Below are 15,065 nucleotides of genomic sequence, written 5' to 3' on the forward strand. Positions count from 1 at the left end.
TTATACAGCTTAGCATATAATGGAAAGGTTGCCTTGGCTGCTATAAAAATGTCAAGTTTTTTTTCTTTTATCCCAGCTAGGTCATCAAACCTATTTTTTTAATGAGAAAGTCCAATATTGGAATTGAAATGTAGAGTTTCTTCAATTTTTATGATTAATAATATACATGAAAAAATTACTCGGTTCTGATTGGTTAAGATAAATGCAGTTTTCAGGTAATTCAGTGCAGAAGAGAGTTAATTCAGAGTAGAAGAGGGTTGATTCAGTGCAACGAAAATAACAAATCAGGCATTCTGATCGGTCAATAGTCAAAGAAACTCACAGGTAGCCAATCAAATGCGAGCGTTAGATGTCGCAACAAAATTTGAAAATTTGCGAGCGAAACAATGGCCGGCGTTTTAAGTAGGTTTCCTTTCGCCACCGCAGCTGAAAAACCGCTCAAACAACGAAAACACTGTAAAAAGCACTGCATTTTGGTTGTTGGTTTGGAAAAAGTGGTTTTTAGAGAAGGGAATTGCCAAGGAAATCAAAAATTACAAGCGGACCCAGCTTAACACTTTGCTCGAGCGATCCAACGCCGAGATTAAAAACAAACATGGTTAAACCTCGGAAACGATGATTCCATTTCATCGAAAGTGATTCGGACACAGACTGAACAATTCCTTGAACTGTTTAGCCGGACTTAGAACTTTTTTGCGCCTTAAAGATGTGAAGATATAACTGCATATTATTGTTTTGATCGTACGCGATTAATTTGACCGAACGCACGGTTTGAATAAATTATTATTTTTGCACTTGATGCGCGCGCTTTGCTTTTGCTTAATTATGATAGGCAATCTCGTATTTTCCATGTATGTTATTAACACGTAATCACATGATTGTTCTAGTGCAATTTGGAATAAACAAGCACTTGTTAATTTTTGCACAGACCACAAATTTACTCCTGCTTGTTTATTCCAAATTGCACTCAAATTCATGTGATTACTTACAGATTGAACCGTTGCTCAGTGAAGTGCATGTTTTGTTTTGTTTAGTTTTTTTAGCAAAGATTTGAAAAATTTACATGATAAAGACCGAGTTCGATACCTAACTGACATCAGCACGGTTTTTAATAACTTTTTCCAATAAGCGGCACTATTGTCTGCGCCGTAAGGCGAAATCCAAACTCAACGGTCTGCTTGCGGTATAAACAAACGACGCTGAGAGCTCTACATCTATTTAACAATGGCTCACCCATCAGAACGCGTGCATTTATACAAGCGAATAAAGGGGTAAGTTTCTAAAGAAACTGTGGTGCTGCGTCGGTGGGAGAGTATAGCAGGTAATTTAGTGTTAACAACTGGGTTGAAAACGTAAATTAGCCACCGTAAAGGGTAAAAAAGCTGACGTTTCGAGCGTTAGCCCTTCGTCAATCGCTCTGACGAAGGGCTAACGCTCGAAACGTCAGCTTTTTTACCCTTTACGGTGGCTAATTTACGTTTTCAACCCAGTTGTTAACACTAAATTACCATTTATACAAGCACCCCACTAAGGGTAAATAGACACTTTTAAGAGACAACTGCAGATGCTTGTCAAAACATGCACCCGTAGCTGTCACATATTAATTTTCTGTAATAACGGTCATAAAGATCATCATTTTTATTAAGAGAAATTTTCAAAGAAAACTTCCTATTGTGCACGCTCATGACGTCGGCAAACATATCCTTCGCGAAATAATTTTCCATCGGGTTTAAAATGTTATAAAACAATTGGTTCATACGTCAGCTGTGCGTTCATCGAGATATGAAGCAAGTCACAGTCTTAAGTCACAGTCAGTGGAGCGCTAGCATTCCTAACTGGTCATTGAACAGTACAGAGGAACACAACATATGTTGCAACCAGGCTTGTTCATCGTTGTCTCAAAATGACCAATACGTCTTCGACGTCTTCTGCTAGTGTCAGCCGACGAAACGATACAAATGATGCATATGATGGTACTCAGGGGGTTGGCATTGTGTTGTGCAGCGCTCTAACGCTAACATCTATTCTAGTTGTCGTGGGAAACTTACTCACCCTAACTATTTTTGCGAAAAACAAAAATATTCGCAAGAAATATTTGTTGCTAGTTGTCAATATGGCGTTTGCTGATCTGTTCCTAGGAGCTTTGAGTTTACCAGTATACATTTACGATGTCGGGTATGAGTTCCACCTATGGACCATGTTCGTTGGAAACTTATGGACCGACAAGCCTATCTTTATTCCCTACATGATCATTGACTCAGCTTTCTCGCAGGCTTCTCTTATTTCTGCAGTGTTCATAGCGTGTGAAAGATTTTACGCCATACGTTGGCCGTTTAAGCATCGGAACTTATCGACACAAGCATACCGCATTGCCATATTTTCAGTGTGGGTACTAGCTCTCCTTATTTCCGCAACCGTGACCGGTTCAATCCTATTATTTTCTTACAAGTACACTATGTTTTTTTGGGGGCCATACACTTTGATTCTCATTTTAATCACATGTGGCTGTAACATTGGTATTTGGCAAAAGTTTCAAACTGGAAGAGTCGCCGCTTCACATCAAGAAAGCCGAGACTTACAAAACAAGCGCTTAACAAAGACTTTGTTAATTGTATCTGGCCTTACTTTACTCGCTTGGCTGCCGGCTTTCGAACAGGATGTTATGGATACCAAAATGTAAAACACATCATTCAAACACATAATGCTAACTGAGGACTTTCCATTTCTCATTAAAGATATTGGAAAATGGCAGAAAAGTAACATTAAACATTGTAATTTGTATGACAAAGAATCCGTAAGGAGGAAGAGTTAGAACAGATGTACCAAACGTGTTTGCACCAAAGACTCCATGTGGTGTAGGGTAGGATTACGAAAGAAACAGTTCAACAAATAAACTATAAGATTAGTATACGATTACTGTAAGAGAAGTATACGATTACTATAAGATTAGTACACGATCATGTGGAAAGAACAAAAAAGTGACACACGAGGCACAGCCGTGGATGTCATTAATCACGTTCTTACCATATTTTGACATCTTCTGTAATCTATTACAGAGATCCACGGCAACGTGGAATATATTTGTCGTATATGACTAATATATACTCCCTCTGGTCTAACAATACATTATAAAGAAGAACCAATCAAGATGCATGTATCATTCACTTTATCGCCTCGATATTCATATGCAGTTGTTAAAATTTGGAGTGGAAAAGTAATTAAATCTCACTATTTTGAGGACTCACGCTGACGCATGCACAATTAAGTATAGGTAGTGAAGCGATGAAAACTCCAAGGCAGGATGGGGAATTGACTTAGCTAGAATCGAGAGATATCGGGTATAAACAGAAGACATCAATTTTTTGAACGTGTGTGGAAAAAAAAAAAAAAAAAAAAAGGTATTACCGTCAGATCATATTCGATATATGCCAAATTTTTTGCAGATATTTATGTTTGAGGTTTTTAGGAAACTCTTCATAAATTAAATGAATATGGAGGGGCAAATGTTCCAGGCTTTTCAAACACGTCCTGGAGGCTAGGAAAGTAGACCGAAATAAAAAATTTTGAAAACTTACACTTTCGGTAGTCGCCTGAAAAAGTCTAGATTCACGGAAGGTTCCACAGAATAGAGATGAAGTAAAAACGATACAAAACCGCCATTTTATGTCACAAGAGTATTTTTTTACATTCTCTTACTGACCACTTAATGTACAAAAGCTCGCGCAAAAATATTACCAACATTGATTTCAGGAGAAAAACATGGAGTAAGTCTTGCTTGAACTGGGAGAATTCTTAGTTTAATATAAGCGACTCCGCTCTGAGTAACCGTTCAATACAGGTGGAAGATAAACAAGTCGCTAGAACTCAGTGAAGGGTGAGCACGACTGCTTAATAGAGGTGACCGCTTAATAGAGTTGAGAAATTACAGTAGTAAAGGAGAACAAATTTCGGAACTTTAAAAACCGACCGTTACATACAGGTTGACCGCTAAATACGGTGCCGCGTCATAAATGTAGGTTTGACTGTACTTGGCTTTCCAAATTCAGCCTGAGACGCTTCAAAGCTAACGGTTGAAGAATAATTCAACCGAGGGAGGATTTTAACGACCTGAAGAGGCTAAAAAGGAAAAAATAACACAGCACTTCAGTGCAATGCAATTGAGATTTTTTGGCAAAGATGCGCTTAGAATTTGATTGTAGAGCGTTGATTTTCTTCCCAGAATTTCCGCAGCATCGAGTATTTCTTTCTTTTTTGCGCCTATGTCTGTTGCCCCACGCAACGGATATTGCTGGGAATGAAGGACTACTCGACGATTTAGGTTGGTCTTCTATATTATAAAGGTGGTAACCTGAGGCTGTATGCTTCCATCAGTTTCTTTTGTGCTTAATTTCGTAGAAACTCTCATTGATAGGTGAGTCTTTTGGTAAAGGGGTTCAGTTTCAACTACTACAACTAAGAAACTATGGTTTTGAGGGAGGGGGGGGGAAAGAATTACATGATAATTTGGTTTTAGCAACTGAGTTGATCATGTGAATTGGCCACCATAGAGAATTTGTAAAGCTGACGTTCCGAACGTAACGTTAGCTGTTGTTCAGAGCGAAATGAGTTTAGTAGTAGGCAGGCAAGTGGGGAAATTTTCAGACTTTCCGGTCAGAGATACAGGTATAGGAGGAAGTGGAACCGCTTTACAGCGGTGTAGGACCTTATGACCTTTTGATTCTTTCTGATGCTCGCTGGTTCTCCTGAGATAGAGGACAACTAAACTATTAAGCAGACAGATATTCTGAATACTCCTACATTTGCTCTTTGTGCGTAAATATGTTGTTTTCATATTTCACATTTACCCCTGAACACCAGTCTTTTCAATGATGGAGGGTGGAGAATTTGGAGGGGGATCACATGGTTTTAACGGGAAGTGGAGGGGGGTCAGTCGTCAGCAACAAAGTTATAAGGGGGAGGGGGGACTACAGAAAGTAGTTAATTTTCCATTTCATTATTCGTTTCAGAAATGTAATAAGAATATTCAAAGTAATAAAGTAGAAGTTGCTATCTCGATTTAACAGGAAATTCTTGTCACTAATTTACAAGGAAATGTGTAGTAGTTAGTATGTAATGGAAGGGTTGCCTCGGCTGCTTTAAAAATGACAAGTTTTTTTTATCCCGGCGAGGTCATGAAAACCAATTTTAGATGAGAAAGTCCAATATTGGAACTGAAATGAAGAGTTTCTTCATTATTTATGATAAATTGAACCGTTGTTCATTGAAGTCCAGGTTTTTTTTTTTTTTTAGCAAAGATTTGAAAAGTTTAAATGATAAAGACCGAGTTCGACATCTAACTGAGATCAGCACGGTTTTTAATAACTTTTTCCCATAAGCGGCACCCTTGTTTGTACTGTAAAGCGAAACCCAAACACAAAGCCTGTTTGCATGATAAACAAACAGCAGTGAGAGCTCTTCATCTATGTAACAATGGCTCACCAATCAGAACGCGCACACTTATACAGGCACCGCACTGAAGGAAAATAAACACTTTAAGTGACAGCTGCAGGTGCATGTTAAAACATGCATCATTTTTATTAAGAGAAATTTACAAAGAGAAAAAAACTTCCTCCTCCGCAACTCAATGGGCGATATTTGTCATCAATAAGGTGTCACAGTCAGTGGAGTGCTTGCATTCGTAATTGGTCAGTGAACAGTAAAGAGGCACAAAACATATGTTGTACCCTGGCTTCTTCATCGTTGTCTCAGTATCATCTCAAAATGAACAAAACGTCTTCGTCGTCTTCTGCTGATGTCAGCCGACGAAACGACACAAATGATGCATATGATCGCACTCAGGTGGAAGGCATTGCATTGTGCAGCGCTTTTACGCTAACATTTATTCTAGTTGTCGTGGGAAACTTACTCACCATAGTTATTTTTGCGAAGAACAAAAATATTCGCAAGAAATATTTGTTTCTAGTCGTCAATATGGCGTTTGCTGATCTGTTCCTAGGAGCTTTGAGTTTACCAGTATACATTTACAATGTCGGGTATAAGTTCCGCCTATGGACCATGTTCATTGGAAACTTATGGACCAACAAGCCTATCTTAATTCCCTACATGATCGTTGACACAGCTTTCTCACAGGCCTCTCTTATTTCTGCAGTGTTCATAACGTGTGAAAGATTTTACGCCATACGTTGGCCGTTTAAGCATCGAACATTATCGACACAAGCATATCGCATTGCTATATTTTCAGTGTGGGCACTAGCTCTCCTTATTTCTGCAATGTGGACCGGTTCAAACCTGTTGTTTTCTTACAAGCACACTCTGGTTTTTTGGGGGCCATACACTTTGATTCTCATTTTAATCACATGTGGCTGTAACATTGGTATTTGGCAAAAGTTTCAAACTGAAAGAGTCGCCGCTTCACATCAAGAAAGCCGAGACTTACAAAACAAGCGCTTAACAAAGACTTTGTTAATTGTATCTGGCCTTACTTTACTCGCTTGGCTGCCGTTAGTTTTGTTAAACTTTCTAATGTTTGTTTGGGTTTTCCATGTACCAAGACGATTTTATGATATGGTAAACCTTTTCAACTACTTTAACTCCTTTGTCAATCCAATTTTTTACGCATTAAGAATTGCTGAGTTTCGACGAGCACTGGCTTTATGTTGTACAGGAAGACATGTACAAGCAGCTGTAAACACAAAGCTTTCTAAAAGAAGGAAAAAGAGGCACAGAAGGACCGCTGAGTTTAGTGATGACCTGGCTTTCGAACAGAATGTTCTGGATACCAAACTGTAAAACATATAATTCAAACACTAGCTGGAACTCGATTACAATGAAATAGGTAGAACACGAGCTGAATATTTTAATGTCAGGAAGTCGAAGTTAAAAACCTAATAATGCCTCTCAAATGATGGAAATGACAACAGTAGTGTTAAGTAAAAATTGTTCAAATAAATGAGACATATAATTAGGCACTATTCGTCTACATTTAAGTCGGCAATACATGATAGGATAAGAACTGTGTCTTAGTTGACAACTTCCAGGGTCATTACCGGTCAGGTATATTTTCTAAAGTAACCAGAACTTCAGAAACAGCAAAAAAGGAAGAAAAATGACTCTTTGAAAAAATAATTCCAACTTATCTTTACATTGAAATGTAAATCTCACCATTTCAAGGACTCACGCTGACGCATGTGCATTACGTATGGGTAGTGAAGCGATGAAAACTCCTAAGCTGGGTGGGGAATTGACCTAGCTAGAATCGAGAGATGTTGGGTATGAACAGAAGACATCAATTTTTTGAACGTGTGAGAAAAAAAAGTTATTGCCGTCAGATGATATTCTACATATGCCAAATTTTTGACAGGTATTTATGTTTGAGGTTTTTAGGAAACTTTTCATAAATTAAACGAATACGGAGGGACAGATGCTCCAAGCTTTTCGAACACGTCCTGGAGGCTAGGAAAGTAGACCGAAATAAAACTTTTGACAACTTACACTTTCAATAGTTGCTTGAAAAAGCTTGAATTTACGGAAGGTTCCAGAGGAAATATATCCTTAGATAAACTATTTGAACATGTGTCAATAAAAAATAGCATTACAGGAAGACAGTTTCTACTCTCTACCCGTTACCTTAAATAGCACGAATATATCAAAAGCTTTCTGAAGGATGAAACTGTCAGCAAGTTAGAGATTGATTGGAGACCGTCAAGAAAAGCAGTTGGTAATACAGTCAAACCTGTATATAACGGGGTATGGCGGATTGACCACTTAAATCAGGTTGACCGCTTAAATACAGGCTCCACAGAATAGAGATGTTATAAAAAACGATAAAAAAACCCCATTTTATGTCATAAGTGACAACCAAGAGAATACTTTTACATTCTTTTGCTGACCACTTCATGTAAAAAACTTGCGCAAAAATATTACCAACATTGATTTCGGGGGAAATAAATGGATTAAATTTTGCTTGAAAGAGTATTCTTCGCTTAGTTTGAGCTGTACGGTTCCGCTCTCAGTGACCATTCAATACAAATGGAAAATAGTACAAACAAGCCGCAAGGACTCAGGGAAGGGTGAGCACGACCGCTTAATGGAGGTGACCGCTTAAGAGAGTTGAGAAATTACAGTAGTAAAGGGCAACAAATTTCGGGACTTTGAAAACCGACCGTTAGATACAGGGTGACCGCTTAATACGGTGCCGCTTTATACATGCAGGTTGGACTGTACTTGGCTTTCCAAATTCAGCTTGAGACGCTTCAAAGCGAACGGTTGAAGAATAATTCAACCGAGGGAAGGATTTTAACGACCTGAAGACGCTAAAAAAGGGAAAAATAACACAGCACTTCAGTGCAATGCAATTGACATCTTTTGGCAAAAATGCGCTTAAAATTTGATTGTAGAGCGTTGCTTGGAAAATTGGAAAATTTTCAGACTTTCCGGTCAGAGATACAGGCATAGGAAAAAATGGAACTGCTTCACAGCGCTCTATGACCTTATGACCTTTTGATTCTTTCTGATGCTCGCTGGTTCTCCTGAGATAGAGGACATTCCTCACAACTAAACTATGAAAGGTTTATAATGACAGATATTCTGAATACTCCTACATTTGCTCTTTGTGCGTAAATATGTTGTTTTCATATTTCACATTTTCCCCTGAACACCAGTCTTTTCAATGATGGAGAATTTTGAGGGGGATCACATGGTTTATGGGGCAGTGGAGGGGGATAAGTCGTCAGCAACAAAGTTATAAAGGGGGAGGGGGGACTACAGAAAGTAATTAATTTTCCATTTCATTATTCGTTTCCCGTTGTTTCTTTCATTTTTAACTGTAATGATTAAAGGTTCCGAATGAATAGCAGCAGATCTGTTTGTAAAGCTTGAACGTTGAAGTTAGACAACGTAAATTGATTGCTCTCGACTTTTCGGATAGTCAATGCAAATTCAACATCAACCAGTAATCGAATATAATGCACAACTCACGTCACTGCGTGACCTCATATCCTCTCCAAAAGGACACTGTCACTCAATCAATCAATGATTGCATATAAACAAGTTATACATATTTTCTTATTTCTTTTACCAACCAATTTACTTCGAACATCTTAATTAAAAAGAGCAATATGACATTACATATTTACTGGATCTTTTACCAAAATAAATGGACGTGATTTGCATAGTTCATTTAAGCGATAATAGTGCAGTAAAACCAGACTAATATCTTCGACACACACACTCAAGAATTTAATATTTATTTATTAGCTGTTCGGCACTTGGGAGATATATTCCGACAAACAAAATACAAACAATGATTACGGTTACACATTTCAATAGATTTTATCTGTTTTATCATTTCGACATGCCGACAGAAACATCTGCCACTTTTTGCTTAAAACTTACCTTTTATAAATGTAAATATTTTGTAAATTTCTGGCATTGATGTCGTCCGTTCTTTGAAATTTGGAAGCTGCTCTCATATTTTGCAGATATTTGAGTATGTGTCGTGCACACTTGAAGAGGAAATAAATAGGATTAATATTGCTCAAATTTTGACAATTTCATGTTCAATTTAAACTTAAATGACTTTGATAACCACTTTAATCAAACGGAAATCATGATTTTATGACACAGGACCGACTTTAAATGAGAGGTTTTTACGACTGAACTCAAAAGTTGGATGAGTTAGCCTCTGTAGGAACTTTGGAAGCGCAATGTGTCATGAACTACAAGCTGGAAAAAAATACTCGGCGGGTACTTCCTGGTAATAGGGATGTGCCGCTGGATGAGGTCGCATTTTTCACGACTGGATTGACTATGTCAATAGAGTTACCAGAATGGGGTCACACATTTTCGGGATTTTAAAAGTAAATAAATTGCTTTAAGTAGGGATGTGAAAATGGTAAGAAACAAATGCATCAGAATATTTGTATTGTTGTTCCGCAGGTAAAAGTTTCAAATCCACCAAATTGTTTTTAATGTAGGTGATCTGCATCCTGTTTGACAAATAGATTAATTCGTTTTAGGATGGTCCATACTCTACTTTATAAAGTAGACTTATAACCAAAAAGTGACTGAGTTGGGAGCAGGAAAATCACATATGCTCAAAAGTGACTGCGATGGTGTTTATAATTGGCCACGGAAGAGGTTGAGAGGCCAGCGGTACATACTCGGTAAAAATTGACCAAAGTACCCCCCCCTCTCCCAGGTTCTGGCTTTATTTCAAACCAAGGCCCGCACTCGTTTTCAAACTTGGCCTCTAAAAGTTGAACTTGGTTCGCGCTAAGCATAAGTACGCGTCAGAGCCAAAGACAAACTGGTAAATTGACCTAAAAAATTCAGCTCGAGTGACCCGATTTGATATAATTGTCTTTCCCTTTGGTTCCATCGGAGTTGAAACGAAAATGACTTTAGTATGTCATCCGAAGTGTCATCCTCTTGCAGAATACCATCAGTTTACGACCGGAATGATCGAATCCATACACGTTTTCCGATCGATGGATAGGGTATACCTATATTTCACGCCTGGCGTTGACTAGAAACTGGATTGCGTTTTCAATAGAGCTCATATATTGGGGTCACATATTTTCGGGACTTTGGGCTAAAGAAAATTTCTGGTACGTAGGGATTTTAAAATAAGAAGAAGAATCGCGGTTAAATTCTTGTTACCGTATCACCAAAAGTGACTAAGGTGGGGTCTATAATTGGCCACAGAACAGACTATAATGCGGTAGGGTTCTGATAGGTCAGCGGCCCATACGCAACAAAAATTGACTCTATTTTCAAATTCCCCTCCCCCGACCCTAGAACTCATTATCTTAGGCGGCGCATATCTATGTATCCTATGTGGAGGAGTCGTGGGCTCCTCATGAATTAATTTCTGTCAGTTAGGGGATCACATTTAATAGATGTTCCAGCAGTGGAGCAGCGATGTTTTTTATTGAAATAAAATTATTTTTCCGCATAATACTGCCTCCCCCTCAACCCGACTTTGTTTCTGCAGTCGTTGTGATCAAAGAGTGTTTACATCAAAGAGGTCGGGAAGCTTAGTTTAACCCTTAAACTCCCGGAAGTGCTCAACATGTAACTTCTCCCTACAATATTGACACATTATCCAGCAGAAATGTAATAAGAATATTCAAACTAATAAAGTAGAAGTTGCTATCTCGATTTAACAGGAAATTCTTGTCACTAATTTACAAGGAAATGTGTAGTAGTTAGTATGTAATGGAAAGGTTGCCTCGGCTGCTATAAAAATGTCAAGTTTTTTTTTATCCCGGCGAGGTCATGAAACTAGTTGTTAATGAGAAAGTCCAATATTGGAACTGAAATGGAGAGTTCCTTAAATTTTTATGATAAATTGAACCGTTGTTCATTGAAGTGCAGGTTTTTTTTTTTTTTTATAGCAAAGATTTGAAAAGTTTAAGTGGTAAAGACCAAGTTCGACATCTAACTAAGATCAGTACGATTTTTAATAACTTTTTCCCATAAGCGGCACCCTTGTCTGTGCCGTAAGGCAAAATCCAAACGCAGGGCCTGTTTGCGGGATAAACAAACGGCAGTGAGAGCTCTACATCTATTTCACAATGGGTCACCCATCAGAACGCATGCATTTATACAAGCACCGCACTGAGGGTAAATAAACACTTTTAAGTGACAGTTGCAGGTGCATGTTAAAACATGCACCTACAGCTGTCACCTATTACTTTTCAGTGATGACATCATAAAGATCATCATTTTTAATAAGAGAAATGTACAAAGAGAAAAAAAACTTCGTCCTCCGCAATTTAATGGGCGATCTCTGTCATCGATAAGATGTCACAGTCAGTGGAGTGCTTGCATTCGTAATTAGTCAGTGAACAGTAAAGAGGCATAAAACATATGTTGTACCCTGGCTTCTTCATCATTATCTTAGTATCATCTCAAAATGAACAAAAAGTCTTCGTCATCTTCTTCTAGTGTCAGCCGACGAAACAGTACAAATGATGCATATGATCGCACACAGGGCGAAAGCATTGCATTGTGCAGCGCTTTAACGCTAACATTTATTTTAGTTGTCGTGGGAAACTTACTCACCATAACTATTTTTGCGAAGAACAAAAATATTCGAAAGAAATATTGGTTTCTAGTTGTTAACATGGCGTTTGCTGATCTGTTCCTAGGAGCTTTGAGTTTACCAGTATACATTTACGATGTCGGGTATGGATTCCGCCTATGGACCACGTTCGTTGGAAACTTATGGACCAACAAGCCTATCTTAATTCCCTACATGATCGTTGACACAGCTTTCTCGCAGGCCTCTCTTGTTTCTGCAGTGTTCATAACGTGTGAAAGATTTTACGCCATACGTTGGCCGTTTAAGCATCGTACATTATCGACACAAGCATACCGCATTGCTATATTTTCAGTGTAGGCACTAGCTCTCCTTATTTCTGCAATGTGGACCGGTTCAAACCTATTATTTTCTTACAAGTACACTATGTTTTTTTGGGTACCATACACTTTGATTCTAGTTTTAATCACATGTGGCTGTAACATTGGTATTTGGCAAAAGTTTCAAACTGAAAGAGTCGCCGCTTCACATCAAGAAAGCCGAGACTTACAAAACAAGCGCTTAACAAAGACTTTGTTAATTGTATCTGGCCTTACTTTACTCGCTTGGCTGCCGCTAGTTTTGTTAAACTTACTAATGTATGTTTGGTTTTTCCATGTACCAAGACGATTTTATCATGCAGTAAACCTTTTCAACTACTTGAACTCTTTTGTCCATCCAATTTTTTACGCATTAAGAATTGCTGAGTTTCGACGAGCACTGGCTTTATGTTGTACAGGAAGACATGTACAAGCAGCTGTAAACACAAAGTTTTCTAAAACAAGGAAAGAGAGGCACAGAAGGACCGCTGAGTTTAGTCGTGAACTGGCTTTCGAACAGGATGTTATATATATTGAGTTTAGTCGTGAACTGGCTTTCGAACAGAATGTTCTGGATACTAAACTGTAAATACAAAATTCAAACACTAGCTGGAACTCGATTAAAATGAAATAGGTAGAACACGAGCTGAATATTTTAATGTCAGGAAGTCGAAGTTAAAAACCTAGTAATGCCTCTCAAATGATGGAAATGACAACAGTAGTGTTAAGTAAAAATTGTTCAAATAAATGAGACTTATAATTAGGCACTATTCGTGTACATTTAAGTCGGCAATACATGACAGGATAAGAACTGTGTCTTAGTTGACAACTTCCAGAGTCATTACCGGTCAGGTGTATTTTCTAAAGTAACCAGAACTTCAGAAACAGCAAAAAAGGAAGAAAAATAACTCTTTGAATCGCAGAAAAGCGCAGAATATAATTATGATATTAGGTTGTAGATTTATTCCATTTTAGGGAAACAGCTTCGTCAGATCTCATGACATGGAGCCCTCTGCTTTACTGTTTTATTTTTCATTGCGTTTTATAGTTGTTTGTTTTCTGTCTTTTTCATTGTTGATTCACCTCAGTAAAAATTGACGGGAAGGCTGGCTCTTTGCCCGATGGTAGTAAACAAGAGAATAGTTTGCCAGTTTCTCCCATTGATTGCTGACTCACACGGAGAAATGCTTGCTCAGTTACACATAATACTGAGTGAGGACTTTCTATTTCTCGTTAAATATACTAGACAAGGAAGAAAAGTAATATAAAAAATTTTAATTTGCATGATAAAGAATTTTGTAAAGATAAAGAGTTCGAACAGATGTACCAAAGGTGTGTGCACAAAGACACCTTATGGTATAGGGTACGATCACAAAAGAAACAGTTCAAAATATAAACTATGAGATAAGTATACGATTACCATAACATTAGTATACGATCATGTGGTAAAAACAAAAAAGTGACACACGAGGCACAGGCGAGGATGTCATTAATCATGTTCTTACCACATTTTGACATCTTCTGTAATCTATTACTGTAGAGATCCATGGCAACGTGGAATATATTTGTCGTATATGACTAAAATATATACTTCCTCTAGTCTGACAATACATTATAACGAAGAACCAATCAAGATGCATGTATCATTCATTTTATAGCTTCGATATTCATATGCAGTCGTCAAAATTTGGAGTGGAAAAAGTAATTCCTACTTATCGTTACATTGAAATGTAAATCTCACCATTTCAAGGACTCACGCTGACATATTTGCATTAAGTATGGGAAGTGAAGCGATAAAATCTCCTAAGCAGGATGGGGAATTGACCTAGCTAGAATAGAGAGATGTTGGTTATAAACAAGAAGACATCAATTTTTTGAACGTGTGTGAGAAAAAAAAGTTATTACGGTCAGGTATTTATGTTTGTGGTTTTTAGGAAACTTTTCATAAATTAAATGAATATGGAGGGACAGATGTTCCAAGCTTTTCAAGCCAAGACAGTTTCTACTCTCTACCCGTTACCCTAAATAGCACGAATATATCAATAGCTTTCTGACGGATGAAACTGTCAGCAAGTTAGAGATGAATTGGAGACCGTCAAGAAACGCAGTTGGTAATACAGTCAAACCTGTATTTAACGGGGAATGGCGGATTGACCACTTAAATCAGGTTGACCGCTTAAATACAGGCTCCACAGAATAGAGATGTTATAAAAAAAAAAAACGCCATTTTATGTCATAAGTGACAACCAAGAGAATATTCTTTTGCTGACCACTTCATGTAAAAATTTTAACAACATTGATTTCGGGGGAAATAAATGGATGAAATTTTGCTTGAAAGAGAAATCTTCGCTTAGTTTGAGCTGTACGGTTCCGCTCTCAGTGACCGTTCAATACAAGTGAAAAATAATACAAACAAGCCGCAAGGACTCAGTGAAGGGTGAGCACGACCGCTTAATAGAGGTGACGCTTAATAAAGTTGAGAAATTACAGTAGTAAAGGGCAACAAATTTCGGGACTTTGAAAACCGACCGTTAGATACGGTTGAAGAATCATCAACCGAGGGAGGATTTTAACGACCTGAAGACGCTAAAAAAGGGAAAAATAACACAGCACTTCAGTGCAATGCAATTGAGATTTTTTGGCAAAGATGCGCTTAATATTTG

General features: G+C 37.9%; 2 protein-coding genes across 2 annotated transcripts; both read left to right on the forward strand.

Moving 5' to 3' along the window:
• Positions 1-1,903: 1,903 nt before the first annotated feature.
• LOC136280338 (histamine H4 receptor-like) lies at positions 1,904-2,680 on the forward strand. The gene has a single exon (XM_066165356.1). It carries the CDS (start codon positions 1,904-1,906, stop codon positions 2,678-2,680), a length of 777 nt encoding a protein of 258 aa, XP_066021453.1.
• Positions 2,681-5,760: 3,080 nt separating this feature from the next.
• Positions 5,761-6,789, forward strand: LOC136280339 (adenosine receptor A3-like). Its single transcript, XM_066165357.1, has one exon. It carries the CDS (start codon positions 5,761-5,763, stop codon positions 6,787-6,789), a length of 1,029 nt encoding a protein of 342 aa, XP_066021454.1.
• Positions 6,790-15,065: the final 8,276 nt, after the last annotated feature.

The sequence above is a fragment of the Pocillopora verrucosa genome, chromosome 4 (assembly GCF_036669915.1).
Source record: "Pocillopora verrucosa isolate sample1 chromosome 4, ASM3666991v2, whole genome shotgun sequence".
Lineage (NCBI taxonomy): Eukaryota > Metazoa > Cnidaria > Anthozoa > Scleractinia > Pocilloporidae > Pocillopora > Pocillopora verrucosa.